This window comes from Saccostrea echinata, unplaced genomic scaffold (genome assembly GCF_033153115.1).
Source record: "Saccostrea echinata isolate AGI-Se365-2 ecotype Australia unplaced genomic scaffold, CSIRO_AGI_Sech_v1 ptg000025l, whole genome shotgun sequence".
NCBI classification, from domain to species: Eukaryota; Metazoa; Mollusca; class Bivalvia; order Ostreida; family Ostreidae; genus Saccostrea; species Saccostrea echinata.
Window position 1 is genome coordinate 353,074 of NW_026889774.1, and position 25,919 is coordinate 378,992.

At 36.2% G+C, this 25,919-nt stretch overlaps 1 protein-coding gene across 1 annotated transcript in view; it reads left to right on the forward strand.

Annotated features, from left to right (window-relative positions):
- Window positions 1-25,047, forward strand: part of LOC133192386 (prostaglandin E2 receptor EP2 subtype-like) — a 35,720-nt gene extending 10,673 nt beyond the window's left edge. The window contains exons 4-5 of the mRNA XM_061328401.1: window positions 7,615-7,802; window positions 23,760-25,047. Of these exons, the coding sequence (XP_061184385.1) occupies window positions 7,615-7,802; window positions 23,760-23,996 (425 nt within the window). The 3' untranslated portion in view covers window positions 23,997-25,047. The remainder of the gene's footprint in view (window positions 1-7,614; window positions 7,803-23,759) is intronic.
- The last annotated feature ends 872 nt before the right edge of the window (window positions 25,048-25,919 follow it).

The following is a 25,919-nucleotide window of genomic DNA, read 5'->3' on the forward strand; positions in this document are numbered from 1 at the left end:
CATGATCTGTTTTCAAGAAGACATCATCCTTAACCAACAGCTTGTTATCACAAGGCTGAAACACTGAAGGACGGCCATTGCTCAACACATATGTTTTATGTACTGTCACTTTATCAGGCATGTGAATGGCGTCTAGACAAACAGGCCCAATAATTACTAGGGCTGGGACGATACAACATTTTCTATATCGATACATATCACGATATTTGAGCCACGATACGATATGTATCACGATATGTTGAATTAATTATAAAAAATATTTTTTGTATTGAAATGAACAAAACATTTCTTCACAAATAGGAATAATTTATTCAAAGAAGTTGTATATCTGTTGTAAAACAAAATTATTTTACACAAGTGGTGTTTATTATTAGGTATTTCATATTTATATTTTGCATATTTATTTTATATATTTAACCCAAAATGTTAAGTAAATAAAGAAAAAAACATAAGTCAGATTTTTTGGGCGATATTTCGATATTTCTTCATACGTATCGATATGCGTATCATCCTCACATTGAATCGATATCTCGATATATCGTCCCAGCCCTAATAATTACCCAGCCTAGGGGAAGTTTCTGAGCGTAGGGAACAGGCTTTCCTGTCACATGTCTTTGGTCCTCAACGACATGAGCAGAAATGAGATCTCTTCCAATCAGTAGTTCAATCTCGGCACTCTCAATTAACTCTGGATGCTGTCTTTGATATCTGCAAGGTGGGAAAATTGTTCGGCTATATGAGGCGATGTATTTCCTCCCTGTTATTCAGTAAATCTGAGCATTCGATTAATGTGGGGAGATCAAAGGAACAACTGCCATCAAGGGATTCCACAACGAGTCCTAGAGCCCTTCTTCCTGCTGACATAACTGAACCTGAACAAGACGTCAAAGTGTATTCATACTCAGGTCCATCCAAATTGAATGCATCGAGGAGTGAGGGTGCTGCTAGGGAATGATTGCTTTGGTCATCCAACATAGCATAAACAATTCTGAACTGCTTTACAGAGTCTTTAAGGTATATTTTCACTGGCAGGATTTTTGCACACGACTTGCTTGTCCCCTTCACTGTCCGACATATTTTAGTGCAAGAAATTGTGACAGCTTCACGACTTTGCTCCCCTTCATGGTTTTTCTCCCCCCCCCCCCCCGTGGTCTTCCTTTTCCCTGTGATCTCGACGACTAGGACTGTCAGTATGAAGTGCTGTAGGATGAGAGGACTGGCTACACAAGCCACACTTTACCAAGGTCGTACAATTCTTAGCATAATGTTTGTCAGGCCCACAACACTTGAGGCAGATTCCATTAGCTATAATAAACTTCTTTCTTTCTTCCATAGTCTTAGACCTGAACTTGGTACACTCATTCAGTGAGTGTCTCGTGTGATGATAAGGACATCGTACTATATCACCATTTTCACTGTGTTTAGGCAAAGGGGTTGTTTCTGTTTTCCTTCTCCGAACCTCCGGAATGACTGAATTGTGACGGATGGTTCGCTGATGCTGCTGGACAGGCATCTTCTCTGTCTTCTCGTAATTGAAGCTAGGATTGTTCTTCATTTTAGCAAGGTCTTTTATAAACTTCAGAAAAAAAGAGAGTGGGGGAAACACAACAGTTTCACGATTCTTGAATTTTGTAGCTTCAACTGTCCATTTTTCTTGGAAGCTGGGGGGTAACTTTGAGACGAGTAAGTTGATCCCTGTTTGAGAGTCGAAGTATGCAAACAGATTTGCATAAAGGGTCTGACGTTTTACCGAGGCTATTTCATCAGCTAAGTCCGCGAGACTGTACAGTCTCTTCGGGTCAGTAATTGAAATCCTGGGAAATGATGAAATCTGGTTCTTAAGATAGTTCTCAATCAGTTCTGGGGCACCAAAACGTTCCTCCAGCCTCTCCCACACTAAAGTGAGTGCTCTTGTCGGATTTTCTGCATTGCATTTCCGAATTGTGGCTGCTTGCTTAGAGGAGTCCGATCCAAGATAGAGCACCAGCAGGTCCAATTCTTCTGAAGGCGTAGTGCTGAGTTCCTCCATAACGGCCTTAAATGAATGGTTCCACGCAAGATAGAAGCTCGGATTGTCATCAAACTTTGTGAGCCGCGACAAACTAAGGTCCTTTTTCAGAAGAAACTTTGCTAAATTTGCAATTGGTTCTTTACTACAGTACATGTGATTTGCAGTCATAGGAATGTTGTTTATGGCTTCATCAGGGGTAAGCACGGATTGTCACTGTTCAGAACAGGCACGGAAGTTTCACTCTTAAATGGTGTAGCGTGTGGGTTCAAAGGCGATGAGGAGAATTCAGGTAGATCTGGTAAAGAGCCTGAAATTTGTGTTGCATTTAAAGGCTGTCGGGGTTCAGTGAAAAGGAGTCGTGCAGGCTGAACATGCATAGATGGCGCAGGATTTGTTTCCCAGGGATGCTCAGTAGGTTCTTGAATTGTCTGCTGATGCGGCACAAGATATGACCCATGTTGCTGAACAGCTGATTGTCTCTTGGGTAAGCTATCAGCATACCGTTGTGTCCTCAACATGGAGTCTTCTTCAGGAAGGTTGAAATCTACAGACGTCTGTTTCAGAGCAGTGACTTCAGCCTTTTTCGTCTCTATCTCCTCTTCCATCTTAATGGCCTTCAACTTTGTCTCAAGGTCTGCTCTCTGGCGGATGATGTTAGCTTCTTCCTCCAGAAATTTCTTCTTCACAACAGCTGCCCGTAGTTCTGCTTCCTTTCGTTCTAAATAGCTTACATTTGACTTCACTGAGTTCCTGAGTGAGTAGCGACTCTGTGAAACAGAAGGTGGTGGGGGATTCAATAAAGAGTCTCTTCTTTTAGACACCATACTTGCTTTACAGAGCACTGTTTTGCATATCAGGTTGTGTGAGGATTCTTCATTATCACTTTCATAACTCCTGACTGTTCTAAGATATCAATAAACTTGACTGAAAGTTCTTTGTATGCCTTTTCACATGACTGTATTAAATCTCTAACAAATTTTAGAGAGCTTGGATCGTCCTTGATCTGAGCTGCACCTGCGTCCATATCATCCTTGGTGTTGCGTAGCTCCGTCGTGAATTTGGTCACTGTACGTTCATATTCCTCCTGGGCTGGAGTTCTTAAGTGTCTTCTTCTCTTTGACTCTAACGGTTCACCTGTTTCCATTAACTCTGTGTATAGGTCAGTCATCATTGCTTGGTGATGAGTCCAGATCTCTTACTGTGCACAAACAAGCTCCAAAGATTTTTGAACATGTTTATTGGCCTCCTCATTCATAGATTTACTTCAGAGGGTAAGAGACTACAATAATAAGTCATCTTACAGAGTGGAAATTAGAGGCAAACAACTTAAAATTATAAACATCAAATTGACAAAGTTGCTACAAACTAACATTCCATGTTTTACACAATGCCAAAATTCCGAGAAAATAAGGATTTACGACAGTAAACATGACGCTCACAGATACAGACCTGTTTACCCATATTGTTGTCTCTCAGTATTTTTTATTACATTTGTCAGTGAGATTTGGCATTTGCCAGTAAGATTTCACCTTCCATCAATTTTACATATATTACTAGAGAACAACTACATTTTTGATTACCAAAACATGGCTTAATAACACAGAAAAACATGGTTTAACAAAATAGTAACATATAAAAAGATTGCATTCCTTGCACTGAAAAACTAAAATAAATACTAATATCAAAATAACAGAGAAATTAATTCATTTGTCAAAACTGAAAGTATGCCATATGAAGAAATGTCTTCCATATTGTTACATATATTTAATTAGTCTTTAAGGGATCTGTAATAAGCCCCTTTCAGCTTCTGAATTGTTGATTTGCTGTGTTCCCTCTCAGTGCTTCCTAATTTTCCTGGCCTGGCCTTCAGTACAAGAAGAGCTTCCAAGGTCTCATCACCAAGTGAACTTCTCTGGTCAGTTCTGTTCTTTCTTACTGTACTAAATACACGTTCACAATGGGCACTGCTATGTGGAATAGTAAGAATTCCAAGCATCACCTTTGCAAGCTCACAATAGCTCTTTTTCCCTGTTTCATCAGTATACTGAGCTATATTTCTCCAGGTTTCATCCATCCTTTCCTTCTTGCAGTCATCTATGTCAGAGCTTTGGTATTTAACAAACTGTTCTATAATTTGATCTTTGGTACCTCCAGAAAATGATACAAGACATGGGAACTTTGTCAGGAGATTATCTAGTGATGTGGAATTAACTGTCAGTTTCAGTGAGACATCTGCTACTTCCACATCTTGAAGAACTTTGTTGTTAATTGGCAATTTTCCTTGATATAGGTACAGGCTGTCTGAAAATATTTTACTACATCTGAATGAAATTCTTTGATTCTCTTTTCCCTCAAGTGGTTCTCTTCCTTGTGGACTAAAAACTCTCTGGCTTCTTCTCCAATCACAAGATTTTGGTTTGCCTTGATGTTGTATTTAGAATGATAGTCAACATCCTCAACACATCTATCCACCATGGCAGATGGTTTTACAAATCTTACTAGAAGATCCCTTAGTAGGAGTCTGAGTGACCGTCTGAGTATATGAACTTTGGGATCTTCTGCTTGGAGAGTTGTTAGAATCTCATCAAACACTTTCACTGTGTATTTCAAAAACAAGGCATACAGTTTGTTTGTTGGTGACTTGACAAAGTTGAATATACTCTCAACCTTTTTCTCAGCATAACTTGGTTCAAAAGATTTTTCTTCCATGCTTTTTGCACCAGCTGGTTCTACCTCTACCTTCTTGGACTTCTCAATGCCACCTGTCTTCTTATTTCCAAAAGTATTCTCTTTACTGCTGTTTATTGTCACTGGCTTTCCAATATCTCTTTTCTCACTGCTAATCTTCTTGGATTTTTCTTTTTCTTGTTTCGCAAGCACGATGTCATGTTGATTCTTGAAATACTGCTTGAGAGCATCCCAGTTGTGTATGAGACGATCAATGCATCTGAAAGTAAATAGTTAACAATAAAACAATGAAAGCTAATGCCATATTCAGAGTAAACAAATTAACAGATTTATAAAATCTCTCAATATGTACCTGGTAATACTCAGCCATCTTGTACAAACATGTTTCAACATTTTCCGTTGTTCAACATCAAAAAGAACTTGTGTGCCTTTAAACTCTGATTTTCGCTTTTCACTTTTGGCAAAATAATAGTATATGTCCACCAAAACATCATCAATTGGTGGTAGACATTTAGCTGCTTTCTTTGCTGCAATGTGAACTAAATGCAAGGGACAACCCGCAAGAAAGACACTGGCTGCTTGTCTTTTATGAAAGCAAAAACACCTCGTTTACTCCCTATCATGACATTTGCATTATCACATCCAAAGGCAATGCAGTTTTCCCAAGGAATATTTTTATCTGTTAGTTCTTCATCCATAAGTTTGAAAATGTTTTCACCTAAGTAAACAAAAAAGTCAATGATATAAAATGTTCTAAGTGAATTAAGTCATTTTAAAACATAATTACATGCATATTATTATTCATTTCTTTCTGTCTTAATGCAAGTTATATTATATGCATGTAACCTGTTGCCGCTCCAACACAAATGGGAATGCTCAAGAGTTCTGAATCCACCGACATTGTTATGGGATCCAATGTTCGGACCACAAGTGGAAACTGTTTGCTTGTGTCATCATTGCTCCCATCAGTAGAAATTGTGAAGGGTTGAACCTTCATTCTGGCTGCAATGTTGTCCATTGTCACAGCTGATAACTCCTTGATACTTGCAGTTGCCTTGTTTCTACCACATCGTAGCCCTGATTTTAATGAAATTAATTTGGTTATCAAAAATAGATAAATTAATCGAGTTTTCAGTTTATAATATAGAATTTTTTGAAAAAAAAAATCTAAATGATTTATAAATATTTAAACTTTGAGTATCACCTTTATAATGAATATTTTTTTTCAAATCTATTCAAATTACTTTCCCTAATTTTAAAATGATTTATTTTTTACTTTATTTATATATAATATTTATTCTTTGTTTTATTAGCAAACTTTTTTTGTTAATGTTGGGTAATGCGTACCTTGAGCTATTTTTGAGTCCGGAAACATCTGCTTCAAGTTGGAACACAAAGTGTCAGCTGTACTTAATGATAGATTCATATCGGCGATAATTTCACAAACACGAACTTCCGCTTTTGTTATCCCTATCTGTAATGAATCATCACCTTGTTCACGAAATTCATCCATATTTCTGTTCCCCTTCCGAATTGACTCCCACTGTTTGTGCGTTTTAGTTTCAATACGTCGTTTGCAGTCATTTCTGCCAGCATGGGCACAAGAAAAGTCTATGTTACAAATACCACAATGGACATAAGTACTGCCTTTCGTTGACGGACCAAGGAAATTCCCAAATATCTGCGGATATGTCGTCTTGTAATTTTGATCGTATCTCGCTCTCTTTCGAGGGGTCTCTGTCATCGCGTTTAGCCAACCCGAATCCCTTAAGTGTTTGAAACCTCATCTTTTTATGGCGATTAAAAAGCGTCAAACTGAGACTGATCATACAGAAAACTAAGTGCTAAAATCCAAACGAACGAATTTCCGATTTCCGTATTTTCATAATAGCAAAACGTGAGACGTATTTTGGACTCAAAATCCGTACAAAATACGGCGAAATCGTAAGAGTAAACAGGTCTGCAGATACATGTTCATTGTAGAATATATAAATCGACTTATGAGTACAAGTAACTTCATGTAAATGTCTTGGAAATGTAACAAAATAATACAGATGATAACATCTAATCCAGTTTTCACATAATGCCATGACCATGTGCGCTTTCCAATTCATGTTTCATTAAAATATGCAAAAACAATTCGATGACAATAAGCGTAGCTTTACATATTTGATAACTAAATAATATAAAACATTTTGCGCATAAAACTTACTCTTTGGACTGTCTAATAACAACGAAACAAGTGGCAAATTTTCGTTGACAAAATGCGGGATCTTCCCGGATATACACAAACATAATCTGAAACACTATAAAATCTGAACCGGAACGGATAATATCCGTAACACCACAACAATGTAAATATGGATACTCTAATTAGATTATTATACCATGGAATCAATGAAAGTACTTGGGCCAATCTTCGTATATTGCTTGAATTTTACAGGACGCAATTTCGTGTATTTATTCATATCTACAAACGAAATGTGATTTTGAAATATTCATTTGTGGAGGATGTAAATTCGTTGATGAAGGGTATCCACGAACATTGAGCCACTATGATATAACATATACATCCACGGTATTAAATACCGGTGTACATTACATATACATTTTACAATACTTATCACTTCTATAATAAAATAAATGATAAAGAGCACTAAAAAGTTCTTAAGATCGAAGTTTATATCGTTTATTACTCTAAAAGATGATGCTATCAGGGGATTATCTATGAGTAATATTATTTCAGCCCTTTTTTTCAAAGTTTTAAACTTGAATGAAATCTTAAGTATATTTCACTTAAGATTTCACTCAAGTTTACAACTAACGTAAATGTAATTCAAAATATTAGACGACTCATACAGGCTATAGTATGAGGAAGTAAAATCTAACAAATTTGCACATTTACTCTTTTATAGGATTTGGTTGTATGCTGTTAACTGTTTACTGCAATATTTCTGTGATATACGAGTTACTTGCTATTAAGCGGCGAGTTGGGCCTGGACTCAGCAAAGCGTCTTTCAAAGAGAAGCTGGACCACTTCAAGTTTATGGCAATCATGGCGATGGTGTCAATCTTCTACATCATATGCTCAACACCATATCTAGTACGTTCAGAAACTGTTAAGTATGCATTCTGCAAATATTTAACAAGAATGCAACAGATATCACGACCATCCGTCCAAAGTCAACCAACCATTTATTAGTTTTTTTCACACCCGTTACAAAAATGCGTAATGGCCAAAAATAAAGATTCTGACCCCTCCATGCTGGACTCCTGGGGGAATCGATCATACTTGGAATGAATCGTAAGAGGGAGCTGTATTCTATTTATTGTTCAAATTACAAAGTTATGCTTTATTTTGTCCAGTTTTATTGATCATCAAACATGAGGCAGGCTTTGAAGTTGAATAGAAGTAATTTTCCAGATTTCCCTACCCTTCAGACTTTAGCCGTTATAGGTTCCGCTTAATAGGCACGCACACAACCTAAGCGTCGTAAGAAAGAGAAATTCAATGAGAAGGTGACATGGTTAAAAGGAAAGAAAAGAGAAAAAATGCAATCTAATTAAAAAAGGGTAAAAAAAAAAGATTTACAGAACTCACCATGTAAAATTAAGGCAAAGGCTGACACAAAATAAATGATCTGGTAGCTAGGCTATACAGTGTGCATCCGTAGATGAAAGTTTGGTCTAGGTAACATTTTTAGGGCCCCGCTTGCGGGCGCCCTTCAGTGATCAGTCTATCCGTCCGAGATATCTTGTCCGCAGCATATCTTCTCTATCCTTGGCCCAATCTGGCTCATACTTCAACCACAGAGTGTCTTTGGATAAAAGGTGTGCAGTGACCTTGAATCATGTTTTTAGTTCTAAGGTTAAGGTCATAGCAGAATTATATGAACAATCCTTGTCCGGAGCATATCTTCCCTCCCCTTCGTCCAATGTGGCTCATACTTCACTCACAGAGTGCCACTGTTCAATGAATGTGCAGTGACCTTGAACGAAGTTTCTAGGTCAAGGTCAAAAATAACCTCTCTGTTTAAAATCTTTGTTCGGTGTATAATTTCTTGCCCTTAAGTCCAGTCAGCCTCAAACCTTACCAATTGACTTGGGTACGGAACAATTGTGATTTTCCTTCCATATTTTGATAGAGGATATGCGAAATTTTGATAGAGGATATGCAACATTCGTGATTTTTGTGCCGTTTTTTGTTAGAGGGTATGGAGCACTCGTGATTTTCGTGCCATTTTTTAATATAACAAGGATGACATAGAAGCCCTTTAGATTCAAACAACACATCCCTTAATAGTACACAAATGTTCCTCTTCAAAATAAACCCTTTTCAGCTATACCTTGCATTTTCATGTTCGTTGCTGAAAGCGGGGTCCTTTGAGATGGCCACCATCTCAATGATATCTAGTTGATACGTGGGAATGGACTTGCCCCGAAAACTATCCGTTCATGAAAGTTATATAAAACATGAGAAGCAAGTCTGGAAATGGAAATTGTATCCATTGATACATTATTAAGAAAGTTTTGCGATGATGACTAACTTAAAACTAAACTGTATGATAAATTGGATGACCAGATTTTGTCTGACATGATTCATACCACTGGTTAGGTCATTTGTTTTTATTTGACTACGGATTACTAGGAATACTACATCTCTCTGATCCGTGAAGACATGGCTCGCGACGGGCGTTACCTGTCGACTAGTCTTTCCTCTGGTGTTTCCAGATGTCCTTTTTTGCCCTGTTTACGATTTTTTAACGAGATTGATCACTGTTCTTTATTTTCACCTTTCACATACATCAGACATGCAGGTGTGGTAAAGGTAAGCTTAAAAGTTACTTTAAAATGGACCTGCTTCAAAAATTATAACATGCACACTCATCCGGATAATGCAGGTCAGATCCAGAATTTGTAAGCAAGCCAGGTAACTTTCAACCTTACATGCATCATCATTGTAAGTTGTCGCCCGCATGGCGCAGTGGTAAGAGCGTTCGCTCTAGAGTCAATTCTTACGTCGCGGGTTCGAATCCCACTGTGGGACGTGGAGACCGGTCCTTCGGATAGAACCGTATAAACCGAGGTCCCGTGTCGCAGTAGGTGCTGGCACGAAAAAGATCCCTCACTGCTCAATGGCCCTAAGTGCCGAGTATAGATCAAAATTTGCAGCTCTCCACCGGCAAGTGGTGGCGTCTCTATATGAGTGAAAAATTCTCGAGAGGGGCGTTAAACAATAAACAAACAAAATCATTGCAAGTTTAGTCTATGCAAAGCTAACATGTAGTTACTTGGGAATGGACCTTCTCCAAAACCTCTATCCCGTTCACTTGCTTGAAAAATATAGGTTAGAACCAGAATTCGAGGCAAGAGTAGTAGTGTGCATACCAAGCTGCATTATACATGCATGTTTGGTCATCACAGGGCTCAAACTTACTAAAGTTGAACCCGGCTGTACAAGAATGAAAAAAAAACGAGGTCTGTGAGCCATTGCTCACTAATAATACCCCCGCTCTGATGTCAATACACAAGTTCAGTTATGGACAAACACAGTGATAATCAAGAAATTGACATCGGATTTGTAAAAAATGGTATGCCTAAACAAACATTGTGTTAAAATTTCAAGCATATGCGATGAGTAGTTGCTGAGAAAACTGCGACCAAAATTTGTTATGTATGGTACGGACAGACGCACGGATAAACAGGAAGTTGACATCGGATTCGTGCGAAAATGAATCCCACCATATGGCTTGCCTAAACAAAGATTGTGCTAAAATTTCAAGCATCTTCGATGAATAGTTGCTGGGAAAACTGCGACCAAAATTTGTTATGTATGGTACGGACAGACACACGGATAAACAGGAAGTTGACATCGGATTTGTACAAAAATAATGAATCCCAACATATGGCATGCCTAAACAAAGATTGTGTTAAAATTTCAAGCACCTGCGATGAGAGTTGCTGAGAAAACTGCGACCAAAATTTGTTATGTATGGTACGGACAGACGCAAGGATAAAAAGGAAGTTGACATCGAATTCGTACAAAAATGAATCCCACCATATGGCATGCCTAAGCAAAGATTGTGCTAAAATTTCAAGCATCTGCAATGAGAAGTTGCTGAGAAAACTGCGACCAAAATTTGTTACTGACAGACACACAAGGATAAAACAGTATACCCCCCTCTCCTTCGGAGCGGGGGTATAAATATGCTCACAACAAAAAGATCTACTTTGACTTAAAATGTTAACCAAAGGGAATCATAAGCCGAATCGGATGAAAGGGAAAGTAAGTATGCTAACATGGATTTTAAGCAAAGGTCTATGACTTTTACCTCGAGATTTTGTTCAAGGTCACTGAACAACCTTTACACAGCATCGTGCTAGTAAGTATGACCTATATGGGCTGAGGGAAAATGTCTTAAGCCAAAGATTTTGAATATTTTTTTTTTGACATTTGGCCAGGAAAATGGTTCAAGGACCTTGCACACCCTGTAACCAAGACATTTTGTGGTTAAAGTTTAAGCCATATTGGTCCAAAGGGAGAACATTCGGGTCAAGTGATATTGGACCAATAGACGGACTAGTCAGTATAGGTTATTCGATAGGCCAGGCCTTATTAACTTTGAATAATTAAACTGAATGCAAAATTTCCTTGATACAACACAATATCTTTAACTAGTTATATATAATACCTGTATTTTCTAAACAAAAACAAAATTAAAAAAAAAAATCAGAAATATTGTTGTCATCCTGATCTGTCTATCTGTCACATTGTCTTCTAAGACTTCCTTAAATTACTCTTAAATTTTAAGCAGTAGCCAACTCATCTTTAAGAATTATATGATTTGTGGTGCCTTAAAGCTTGAACATGAGTAAACAGGTTTTGAGATTTAATTTCTTTTTCCATTCGCGACGGGTAAAATTGAGGTAAAACAATATTTATATAAAACAACTGGTCGCAGTACTTCGATTATATTTTGGAATATGAATAATAGTGTCCAGTAGATGTGCAATAAGATTAAATTGTTATTTTCACTCTAGGGGTCGAGTGAGGATCAAAAAACTTGTTTCTGTGCAAAAACCTGGTTCCCTGGCTTCTTATTTTTTCTGCAGTAGCCAGCCTATCTTTGTATTATGATTTGTGGTGTCCTGAAAGTGTGCAATAAGGTTTCAGAATTTCACCCTGGGGGCGATTGGGGTCAAAAACAGACTTTCTGGTAAAGTATAGAATAAGTGAGATTTTCTTCCTTCAAGATCACATTGATCTTCCAAATAAAGTTTGGTCAAGTCTCTTCTTGGCCTTCTCTGTCAAGGTTACAGGCCTATCCGTCTTTTATTTACTAGCCATGCTGCTTTGTTAATAAGTACGCTTGCGTGAATAGCATGGGAGGTAAAACTCCTAACACGTTACGTTGTATATTTTTATGGGCCTTAAATAATTTTATATTTATTAATTTGAATGGAATTATCAAAATTATTAATCTTTTAAATTTCTGAAAGTTTTTACATTTATGAAAATTTATAAAAATTTGGAATTCGATCAGAAAATTTTATCGAGTCGTTTTTTTATTTAATTATTTTTTATAATTATTTTTATTTATCCGTTTTTTTTTTGCTGAGATTTGCCGTGCTGTCCCTTTAACAGGTCGGGTACACTACCTTTTATGGAAGGCACTTTTCAACACGTGACGATGTTTTCGTCTAACCCATTCCCCAACCAATTGAATGAGTCGCAAAGCATGACGGTCTACTACGTGTTTACGATTCAATAGCGACATGTGGTTTTCCTCGGTTTACAGTATAATATTTACTTGGTCACCGGAAAAACCGTACAGCTTCTTTTTACTTTATAAGGCTAAAATTGAAAGATTATATTCCAAAGACACTGTTCCATGCTCACATTTGATATTTGAGTTGTTATAGATGATTAATAGTTGCTTCAAACACCGTACAAACACTTTGACGTTTGCGTGTACATTAACACGTTTTGATGATATAATATATAATGATTGTGCGCCTTGTACTGCTGTCTAAATTTATGTTCATGTATATCACGTGAAAAAACACACTCAATGCTTTATCGACACAATAGTACCTACGTCTCTTTGAACAATGGTATACGCCGATGTATTACAAGTTGATATAAGGCTTCACAAAACAAATTTTGTAAATGTTAGCATAGAAATGGAAGATTATACATCATTTTCAATATTTCTTTCATGAATATCAATAAAGAATTGAAAATGAGTTTCCAAGGAACAATTCAAGTTGCCCTTCATTTTCAACGCAACTGAGTTCGTATTGATACGTGTAGTAGCCCATAATCCACTGCGACTCATTCAACAGTCGGTAAAGTAAACCGATAGCTAATTTACATGCAAATTTATGCTGACGTCAGAAAATCTAGTGGTCTCGACCTGTTTAAACATTATAAGTTTTCTTTCTTTATCTAGTTGAAACAATTTTTTTTGGTTTGGTTTGGTTCTCACCAGTAAGGAAAGAACGAGAGAGACGGGGGGTCTATTTTTTTGAGTCCCCTACCGGTGAAACCAGAGGGGACTATAGGTTTCCTCTGAGTCTGTCCGTCCGTTTGTCTGTCTGCCTGTGCGTGTGTCCCTCTGTCTGTCTGTAAGTCTGTCCCACTTGGTTTTCCGCACTTTTTCCCTAAACGCTTGCAGATATTGAGCTGATTTTTGGTATGCGAGTGTATCTTGATGAGTTACAGATCAAGTTTGCATTTTGTACCGCTTCATTGATTTTTGACGGAATTACGGCCTTTTCAATTTTTCAGGGTTTTCTGCAATTTTCTAAACGCTTTCAGATATTGAGCGGATTTTTTCTCTCCTTGGGTTGAAGGCATATTGTAGAGTAAGAAGTAAGAAATGGAGTCTCTCTGGAAAAGTCCACTGTGCATTCTTTCCAGAAAAGCAAGAATTCATTCAGTCAAAAATTGTCATACATATTGCACATATTAATATATAGCCTAAAGTGTCTTGTGTTGAGAGTTTTACTCATAAATTACTGCTTTCATTAGTTATTATTTTTGTTTACTAGTAAAAAATAATCAACTTATTAACTAGTAATTTTACATGTTAGGAACTCTACAAAACTCATCAGATTCCTTACATCTCTCAATCTAATGGCATAGCGCATATGACCTCCGTACTCGACTGTCGTGCGTTGATGCAAGCTGTCCGGAACAAAGTGATCTTACACCGAAATTGGGATCACAGATCATCTACATAGATATATTATACTTGAAAAATATTTATTATGATATAGTGAAAACGCATTATATTTTCTCGGCTGAAGAATATCAAGTAGATATGCTAAGCCCATGGCTATGACGAGGAAGGATACCTTTTCCAAAATTGTGAATTTCTTGGCCCTTGGTTGGGGGATCTGGGGTTAGGGTGTGGTCTATTTTTCATTCAGAAGGCCTTCTTCGGAAAATCTCATTTCAGCTTCCAAAAAAAAATGCCTGTATGTAAAAGGGTATAGTGGTTACAAAATTGGTTGCTAGCTATAGGTATTCAGAATTGTTGCCATGGGTTAATTAAGTAAAATTTACTTTTATCAGACCCATATTAAATTGAAAATAGCTAAATTGCAATTTTAAGAATAATTATCTATTCGTCTCCATTATAACTCTACAAAACTGCCAAAAATAACCCTTTTTGCATTGTTGCTGTGTAAAACTTGCTGTTGCCATGGAGATAAATAATTATGAATTATTGATTCATTTTTAAAATGAATGAGAATTATTTTCTATTACTTGAAAAATTGTATCTACAACTAAAAGATAACAATTTATAAGATTTTGACTCAACTCTTTACCATTTTTCACTTTTTCTTTATCAAAACATCCAACTTTGTTGCTAGGCAACGGATAGGATATTTCAAAAAAACCCGCGTTTTCGAAGTTAGAGTCTTAAAGAGGGAGTCCTCCCCTTTTATGTGAAATAAACACAACAGCTGTATTTGCTTGGTATTAATTTTAAATTGACTTTCAATATTGCCAAAATCGAGGAAAATGCAGAGTCAGCAAAAATGCAAAAACATGTATATATTCTAATGTCTACCACAGTACTACCTTTGAATAAAATATCAATGTCTTGTGTTGTTTAAACACCTAAAGTGTGTGTCTTTATTATACCAGTAAATAAGAATAATTGTTAAAGTTTTTATATATAATTTATATTTTAAAAATAAGTGTCCTTTCACATGGAAAAATTGGCTGGTTGCTAAGGAAATTACTTTGACCAGGTTTCCATAGTAACCATGATCCAAAACATTTTTCATTTTACATTCATGGATCATAGTGCAAGAGAAATCTATGTGTGGAAAATCATCGAATTCTGAGAACCCCCATGAATCACCTTTTGTCTGATTTATACGCGGACTGGTACTTAACTGTAATGTGAAAATGTAACTATTATTGATTTAACACCTTCTTTCTCTGCTACGGGGAAATAAACAGATAAACCAAGTGAATGGTTATGTTAAGCAAAAGTTATTCTTATGTCCAATACAAAACCAGAAGTCTCTGATGAAACTGTAGCTCTACTGGTCTGTACATATACATGTAACAATGAAAAAGTAGCACTTGGATTTGAAACTTTGCAACATGCAGCAATAAATAGAATTATGTATCTTAATGTAGTCTACTTGTGTGCCAAGTTATATTGAAATCAGACCATAACTGTAGAAGGAGTAGTGTTTTGAAAAATTGTTTACAGACAGACAGACAGACGGAAGGACGACGGACACCTTACTATCGCATAAGCTCTTCTGGTCTCTGACCAGTAGAGCTAAAAAACTTTCTCAGTTTTTATTGGTCTGCTAGATTTGTAAATAATACATACATAAAAACGAGAAATACCTTACCTATACGTGGAATGTTTCTTAAGGACCAAGAGAGGTCAGCGAAAAAGAGAATGAGATGTGTTAACTATATGTGCTCAAGCACTATTGTTTTGTTTAATCCTGCATGTGATTGTGACAAATGGGAATGTATTAGCATAGAAGTACATAGATCTGCTATATAATTTGTTACCGAGTACTAGACTAATGACTTTTTGTTCCCTGATCATCCTATTTCTTTTGGGCAACATATCCTCAGGTGACCGTTGCGCCTCTTATTAGAAATGAGGTATGAAGATAACGAACAGTTTTCAATCTCGAAAGTCTAATGAAACAATACACATTTGGAGCAAAGCAAACACGGACCTCAAAATTTAGAGGTTGGATCAGGTGCCATGGAGGAGAGAGCATTCCCTCTAAAGTTTAAAGTTCATGAGCTAACCGACATAGAAATCGTGCCGTGGGTATTTTCAAGTTGTGACGATTGATTGATTGTTTATTGTTTAACGCCGAGTCGGCAATATTTCAGGCATATTTTGGCGGAAGTTTATTTGACCGGTATTTGAAAGGTTATTGGTTTCTCTGGCAAAATTAGAAAATATGTAAACTGTTAAAAAATAAATTGCTCTGTGTATTTCTCATCAAAACTGCTAAAATTATTCACTTCTAAATTTTACTGTAAAAATCAGTTTCATGTACTAAATATTCTAAAATTGTTTTAACATATAAATTCGTAATGAGTTCATATATCGTTCTCACATTATTAAAACGTACATCTACAAATAATGAAAGGACGTGTAGGGAACAAATAAATACCTGCAATTCATTGAAACCCTCAATAACTTTGTAAGCAATCTTTGAAAGTTACCGACTGGAAAAAGCAACTGTTGATTAAGGAAGTTACCTTCCCAATTTCCCTCCCGGAAAAATCAGAGTTTCTTCTATTAGAACATGCCTAGCGCCGGTGGGCAGAAACCTCAAACACAGTAGAATAAAGAGATTCGGGGACAAGGCAATTTTTTATGCGTTTCGAATATCCGTACCAACTTTTTATTTGTCTTGATATGCTGAAACAAAATCGATGCCCCCCGGAAACAGTAATGCTCAAACACTCTTTCTCATCCAACGTAAAGGTGTGGATTCTTTCTGTTACGCAACACCAGAGGTAGAGGCAGTGCCATTCGATAGTGTTCATTACATCTTGTGCGTCTGTGCAGGGCTGCCATTTCTGAGTCTTGGAATTTTCTTAGATTTGCTTTGAACCAAACTGAAGAGTTTTACTTATTATACCCCACGCAACAAGTTGCAGGGGGTATAATGTTTTTGACCCGTCCGTCAGTCAGTCAGTCCGTCCGTCAGTCCTGTTTTTTTGTCAGCGCAACTCCTCCTAAATCGCTGCACAGAATTTGGTCAAACTTTGCAAATATTTAGGACACAGTGTGTAGATGTGCATATTACCAGGAAATTCCGATTCCATTATTTTTCTGGGAATTTCGGCACTTTTCAACTTGGATTTTTGGCCGTATCTTGAATATAGAGATGAACAGTTTGTCAGCGCAACTCCTCTTAAACCGCTGCACAGATTTGTTCAAACTTTGCAGATATTTAGTACACAGTGCGTAGATGTGCATTTTACCAGGAAAATTCTGATTCCATTATTTTTCTGGGAATTTCGGCACTTTTCCACTTAGATTTTTGGCCATATCTTGAATATAGAGATGAACAGTTTGTCAGCGCAACTCCTCTTAAACCGCTGCACAGAATGTGGTCAAACTTTGCAGTGTGTAGATGTGCATATAACAAGGAAATTCTGATTCCATTATTTTTCTGAGAATTGCGGCACTCTTCAACTTGGATTTTTGGCAATATCTTGAATATAGAGATGAACAGTTTGTCAGCGCAACTCCTCTTAAACCACTGCACAGAATTTAGTCAACTTTGCAGATATTAAGGACACATTGTGTAAATGTGCATCTTACCAGGAAATTCTGATTCCTTTATTTTTCTGGGAATTTCGGCACTTTTCAACTTGAATTTTTGGCCATATCTTGAATATAGAGATGAACAGTTTGTCAGCGCAACTCCTCTTAAACCGCGGCACAGAATTTGGTCAAACTTTGCAGATATTTAGGACAAAGTGTGTAGATATGCATATTACCAGGAAACTCCGATTCCATTATTTTTGCCCTAAGAGTTTTGCCTATTATTGAAGAAACTTTCCAGCTAGGTAATAAGGAAATCTACTGGAATTAGCTTTTGTAATGAAATTTTATGTGAAATATTTTATGACCTTAAAAGACCCCTATTGATTTTGAGATCAAAATATTAATGATTTAACACACAAACACACACACAAAATCTTGGATAGTACCCCTCCCCCCTCATATTGGTGCTTTTGCTTAAATAATTTCATAAGTACAGTATATAAACAAATTCATGTGACTACATCATAATTTGTTTCCATCAATTATTTAAATGTGTAAATTGTCATGTATTGGACATGGACTTACACTCATTAACAAATCGAAATCACTGAGGAATTTAAATAACAGTTTGTCAGCACAACCCCTGCACTGAATTTCCTGAAACTTTGTAGGTATTTCAGACATAATGAATAGATTTGTATATTACCAAGAAATTTTGATTCCATTATTTATCTAGAAACTTCATCCCTATTAAATTTGTAATGTACAAAGATTTGAATGTGCTTATAGGCAAGAAGTTTTGATGTGACGATTTTTTGCAAGTAATGCCCCTTTTTGAATTATACTATGTTTTTAAAATGCACTGTGCCATTCATAACGTGTTGCATTGTCAAATTTTGGGGGAGCGTTGGGTATTTGAGCTTGCTCACTTTTTCTTTATTTCATCTAAGAATTTTTAGCTCTACTGGTCAGAGACCAGAAGAGCTTATGCGATAGTAAGGTGTCTGTCTGTCTGTAAACCATTTTTCAAAACGCTACTCCTCCTACAGTTTTGGTCTGATTTCAATATAACTTGGCACAAAAGTAGACTACACTACGATACATAATTTAGTGCATCGGTTTTTGATTTCGATGAACGGTGTTGCCATGGTTACTAAACATAGAAATATCTGTGAAATGCCTCTAAAACGCTACTCCTCCTACAGATTTGGTCTGAATTCAATATACCTTGGCACACAATTAGACAACACTATGATGCATGATTTAGTGCATCTGTTTTTGATTTCAATGAAAGGTGTTGCAATGGTTACTAAAAATAGAAATTTCTGTGAAATTCCTTTAAAACGCTACTCCTCCTCCAGTTTTGGTCTGATTTCAATATAACTTGGTACACAAATAGAATACACTATGATACATGATTTATTATTATACATGTTAAATACTAAAATCTGATTGGTATAGACGCATTTAACAATCCGTAATGTTACCCTCAGCGTTAGCAACACGCTTGGCAACGGGTAACATTACGAAAATGTCACATGCGTTCAAATCATGCGCGTACGGTTCACCGTAGAATTCTCAAAACGTCAGTTGTGCGCTTGAAAGAAGCCGAATAAACGACGTCAATTAAAGCTTGCGTCCGAAGTAGCTTACTTGAAAACAACAAACGAAAGACGAAACAACCTTGCGAGTGCAAACTTTAGATGATGAAGGACTTTTTGAGTAGCAAACAAACAATAAAGAGGTTGGTAAATCTTTTCCGAAGCTTTCTTATTGAGAAAAATAGAAGCGGAGAGTTTGAAAGCTTTCTAAGCGTGAACTTAACGACGATCTCCAATTTTTTTTATGACATCCGAAATCAATAAGACATTCAGTATAATAAAATAAATAGTGCACGTTTTTGAGGGTAACAGTTGAAATTGACACCCCTCGGAAAACCATTGTCAACCTCCGCTGACGCGTCGGTTGACAACGGTTTTCCTTGGGGTGTCAATTTCAACTGTTACCCTCAAAAACGTGCACTATTTATATAATGCATCTGATTTTGATTTCAATGAACGGTGTTGCCATGGTCAATAAAATTAGAAATCTCTGTGAAATTCCTTTAAAATGCTACTCCTACAGTTTTGGTCTGATTTCAATATAACTTGGTACAAAAGTAGACTACACTAAGATGCATAATTTAATACATTGGTTTTTGATTTCGATGAACGGTGTTGCCATGGTTATTTAAAATAGAAATTTCCGCAAAATTACTTCAAAACGCTACTGCTGCTATAGTTTTGGTCTGATTTCAACATAATTTGGCATACAAGTAGATACTAGTATCTAAGATAAGATACACTAAGATATATAATAAAGTGCATCGGTTTTTGATTTTGATTAACTGTGCTGCTATAGTTACTAAGGATAGAAATTTCTGAAATTATTTTAAAAAGCTACTCCTGCTACAGTTTTGATCTGATTTCAATACAACTTAGCATACAAGTAGATCATACTATAATTACATAATTAAGTGCATCGGTATTTGATTATGATGAACGTTTTTTTTAAATTATTTTAATATAACTTTGCATACAAGTAGACTACACTAAGATGCATACTTTGATGAACTAGTTTTTGATTTTGTTGAATGGTTTTGCCCTGGTTTCTAAAAATAGAAATTTCTGTAAAATTTCTTTTAAACATATCACCTGCTACAGTTTTGGTCTGATTTCAATCTAATTTGGCACACAATTGGAGTACACTATAGTGTATATCGGTTTTTGATTTCAGTGAATGGTGTTGCCATGGTTACTAAAAATAGAAATTTCTGTGAAATACTTTCAAAATGCTACTCCTCTTTCAGTTTTCGTTTGATTTCAATATAACTTGGCACACAAATAGACTACATTAAGATACCTAATTCTGTTTATTGTTGCATGTTGCAAAGTTTCATATCCAAGTGCTACTTTTCCTTGTAGAGCTACAGTACTAGTCTCATCATAGACTTCTGGTTATATTATGTGTGCGTGATTGTTCACCATTAGAGAAAAATATTAGAATTCTGAAGAAAAAAAAATTGAGTTAAGAACTTTTTCCTCTGAGAGTTCTTTTATGGTCACAAAGCCAGGGCTCCTGTGATTGATTGTTGTAGTTTTACGTGCATTGCAATATCATTTTGTAAATTTTGAATATACTTGGTGGAGGCAAATACAAAATTTACTGTCATCTGGTTGTAAAGTTTGTATTTACCTCCAAATAGTAAATTAAAAAACAACATGATAGCAAAATTCTTTCATTCATGAGTCGTCACCGGATGATGGTAAAGGGCTTCAAATTTAGACCTTTACTCGGCACTCAAGGCCATTGATCTGAGGAGTAAGAGATCTATTTATCGTGCCAAAGCCTTTCTTAGTTTTTATTTTAAAGACCTGGGGCCCGTTTCACAAAGCTAACTTAGGACTAAGTTATATCTTAGGAAAGAACTTTTTCCTAAGTTCATTACTTATCCGTTGTACTAACCTCGTCTTATCTTAGGATATTCCTAAGTTATGTCGTAACTTTAAGACAAGTATACTGTAAATCAATGACTTAGGAAGAAACTAAATATGACGACTGTAGATACATGTACAAGAATTCTTAAAGAGAGATACTGTGTGTGTTTAGGGAGAGAAAAAATCCAAAGGACTACTAGTATATGAATGATTGTGATCCCTTCAGGCTATAACTGCTTTACTTTGTATGTAATAGCTAAGAAAAGGATTTTAAGAATTGTCGGAGATGTATCTGCATCACTGGTCAAAATTAATGGTGAAGTTGGGACTACAAATACATTGTACTTAAAGAATGTTTGATTTCTTACGAATTCGTGGATTTCCCAATGTTACTACAAAATGGACGGTGCACATGTTGGATTAATTCCCCTTTATTTAAAGAGCACGATTTTGTATACAAAAAAATTCCACGCTATAAACACTATTGTCTGTGTTACAAAACTTTGCATATAATTTGAACCATTATTATATATTTTTAAATCTAATAATATTACTAGTATTTGAATCGATATTTAGTATTTGAAAGATTATAGTTTGATAAGGGAACAAATTTGTTCTCTTCAGCTCCTGATATAGCTGTCTCTCCAAAACTAACGTGGAGCACCCATTCGCGAAGAAATAAAAAGAAAATAAGGCCTCTGTTAGATTGCTTGCCCTTCGAAGCAATTATTGTTTTAAATTTATAATAATTCCATTTCCTAATTGAAACGATACTAGTAGAAAAATATATAGGGGGGGGGGGGAATAAACCATTGCAAACCTCCGATACCTTATAGAGAGCAAAATAAAAGGCAAACATATAAAAGAACAAATTTAGTTTAATTTTTCAATTTAATAATTTAAAAAGTAGTTTAAAGAAATACACGTCTTGTGACTGGGGGGGGGGGGGGGTATGTGTGTGTGTGAGGATGTGTGAGTGCTTAGTTTAAGTAGGAAACTTGTCAAGGTTAAACCATACTTCTGTCCAAGTCCTTTGAAAGTGAAGGGTAACCCCTTACCTCCCGACCCTCCCCTTTTCAAGCTTTTTTTTTTACTTGAAAAAACCCGATTCAAACTAAAAAAATTTACTCATACTGACATCCTCTTAACAGTAAGAATTGTAGATAGAGTGGAGAAGTTATTTCATTAGTCCGTAACACGACTTAAGATATGTCTAAGGATAATTGTAAGATTGTTTCATGAAACAGCTGTGACAAATCTTAGGAACTTCCTAAGTTATAACTTAGGCATATCTTAAGTTATATCTTACGACATATCTTAGGAAACCTTTGTGAAACAGGCCCCTGCACTCTTTACCAATATCTACAATAATTCTGAAATACAGATAGATTTTTATGGTTGCAATACTTCATTTAAACGTTGGTAACTTTTTTTGCTTGTCAAGGAATTTTTGTTTGATTATACCCCCGACCCCATTTTTTGTTGAATGTTAAGGTGTCCCGAGTCACTCAGGTGATCTATTGCTACTCTGTCGTTGTCCGGCGGTTGTTAACTTTTGAACATTTCCAGCTTCTTCTGCTGAACCACTTAACCAAATCAACCAATTATGTAAAGCATCAATGAGTGAAGGGGTACAAAATTTGTGAATTTCATTGTCCCTGCCCCCTAGGGCCTGAGGGGTGGGGCTAAAACCATCAAAATTAGAGCTATCTTTAGAAATCTTCTTTACTCTGGACATCAAGCAGTCAAACTGTTGGCATTATTTTAATGAGCATTGAGCCTTCAACCAAAAGAGTGAAATTCATGGCACCAGGGTCAGGGTTTTTTGAGTTAGGGTGGGCTCTAATGATCATATAGTAAAAATGCATTAATTCTTTAAGAATTTTCTTCTCTCCCCGTGTATATAAAGCAGATAAACTAGCTGTATGATTATGATGACCAAGGATGCCTTTCTCATAATTGTGAAATTTGTGGCCCCAGCATGAGAGGGTTCTGCTGGAAAAGGGGGGGGGGGTATTGATTATATAGTGAAACTTCATATTTCTTTGAAAATCTTCTCTGCTCCTTGGTATTTAGCTGATAAAACATGTTTATAGTTATGATAAGGAAGAGTGCCTCTTTCAAAATTGAGTATATCTTGGCCCCAAGGTCAGGGGTTCTGGTGTTACATGTAGACGGAGCTCTATTGTTTAAACAGTGAAAATACATAAATTCTTAAAAAAGCTTCTTCTCTACCCCTAGATGTTTAGCAATTAAACTAGGTGCATGGTTATAATGAATTTAATAGGTTATGTTGAGCAAGGGCACCTTTTCCAAAATTGTGAATATCTTGGTCCTACGGTCAGAAGTTCTGGTGTTAAGGCGGGGCTGTATTGATTATACAGTGAAAATGCATAAATTCTTTAAAAATCTTCTTCTTTCCCCCTGTATATAAAGCAGATAAATTTGATGAATGGTTATGATAGTCAAGTTTGTTGTTTAACGTCAATATGGAGACGCCACCACTTGCAGGTGGAGAGCTGCAAATTTTGACCTTTGCTTGGCATCAGGGCCATTGAGCAGTGAGGGATCTTTCTCCTGCCAGCACTTACTGCGACAGGGGACCTCGGTTTATACGGTCTCATCCGAAAGACCGGTCTCCACGTCCCGCGGTGTATTCATACCCGCGACGTAAGGATCAGCTCCTTACTTAGCGACTCTAGAGCAGAGGCTCTAACCAGTGCGCCATGCGGGCGACTAGTAATTTCTCTGTTTATTGTCAAACATATTACCTATAACTCTTCATCTGGATTGCAGATCAGGCTTATGTGCAATCAGTTTGGAATTGACAGATCACTGGAAAAAGACTTCCAAGCGGTTAGAATGTACATCATCAACAACATGACAAATTCCTACCTTATTCTCTTCATTCAAGTTTTGTTCCATCCCAAAGTGATAGACAAATTCCGAGCATGCTGTTGTGCGCATGCGTCTAAAGAGAATGACACTACAGTTGCAGAAATGCAGACATCTGAAGTCGTCGTGCCACCATAGCCAATAATTAGAAATTTAAATTTTTTTAGACTATAGTCTGTACCATGATACCAATGCCATCACCTTTTAAATGATATCTCAAAATACATTAACACATGGGCTTTCAAACTAGGTTATACAAAGAAATTTTAAGTAAATGCTCGGACTCAAATATGTCACACTCGATTATCGGATAATCTCTGTCGAAAAAAAAGTTACCCATTAAAGCAATTGTCGAATCTCACAATTCTGTATACATTGAAACATCGTGTCATTCTGATTCTACAGAAATAAACTAGTATGTATCAAACCTTGGTAAGGAATGGTTTGGAAATTATGAAACTGTCATTTTTAAAGATATTCTCTTTGAAAACATGGCTATGATACTGCCGACTCTGCATTAAGCAATACATATATTATTTAGAATGTGATGGAAATGTGGAACAGACATGTGCGATCTCATAGCAAATATGTATTTTACATTTGACACGTTTGAATTAATTCCAATGTAAAAGTATTTTCATAACCTTAATTGTTTTCCATTCCACACAGTTGCGTTTTTTTTCCGGTTATGCAATGATGTACATTTGAATCTTTAACAGTTCTATATTGTGTCTAGAATCATATAAAGGAAGTTTAGCTCCCTGTATTTGTCCAAGCAGAAGATTTTCTATATATTATTAACAATTTAAATATTTGTATTGTGAATTAGAAGTTTATTAGTCGATTGTCTGAACAAGTCTATTGCGTCATGTTCACATGGGTTGTAGCTGTATATATATATGCTTTGGGATTAAATGGTATTTAAAAGTTTTAATTTATCAATTTCTGGGTTATGTTAAATGAGGGTACCTAACATCGGCTTCTTGTAATTGGATGTATGTTACATCTGTTTTCATCCTGATTAATTTTTTTTTGATTTTAGTTGCTACCCCTTCTGCACGAATAACTGTCTAAATGCCACCTGGTATGCTATGAATTCTGTCTTTCACGACTTTTAGCCATAAGATTGTCATGTTTTACCAACGTCTTATTGCATAAATTTTAAAATTAATGCAGCATTTAAAATTGAGTTTCGATTGGTATTATTAACTGGCAGTTTAGTGTAGAAAATGCATTGCGTTTTTGAATCTCTTCGAATCCGCTAATTAGAAGATACTGAAAGATGTTAGAACCTTGCGTGCTTGTTCAGAGTCTCCCAGAAAATGATTTGTGAGTGTATTATAAAGCAGGATGCTACAATTCAAGCACAAGAGAAGTAGACGAAATAAAGTGTTCACACTTCTGTTGCCCTGAACAGTCCAAATTACCCCCCCCCCCCAAAAAATATCGGGGGTCAAAATCACAAGACTGGATCTCGCTCAAAACAAGCCAACAACTTTGAACTTAATAATACTCGGAAGGAACTCTAAAAAGAACGATAAAAACGAAATTAAACAGTTCTGTGAAAACTTGCTGGAACTCCAATATTTTGTTGGGTCAGATTTTTGTGGTTTGAGGAAAAAATTATAGTTCGATGTAAATCTTGGAATGTCCGTTCTCAAACCACTCAGTGCAGTAACTTGACTCAGCCATATCCTAACTAAAAGGAAACCAAGAGAAAGTTTAAAATGGTTTTAAAAAATCTGGGAGTTTAGACGCTCTGAAACTCGCATTTAAATTTTAATGATCGCAAATAAATTTGCAACCATACTTGACCATTTCATCAAAATGTGTCATGTGAACGAATGTTTTAAATTGTGTTTTAATTTAATATTGACTAGACGTTTTATCTCTTCTTATACACGGTAGAGAATGTTTTTATCTGAAGGTTAGCTAAAGCTGCCTCATCTACAAGATCTAAAATATTTGTTGAACAAAATCAGACATTAAATGTCTGTGTGTGTGTGTGAGAGAGAGAGAGAGTATTTCCCAGTTTTGAAAAGGCAGTAAATATAGCTGTTT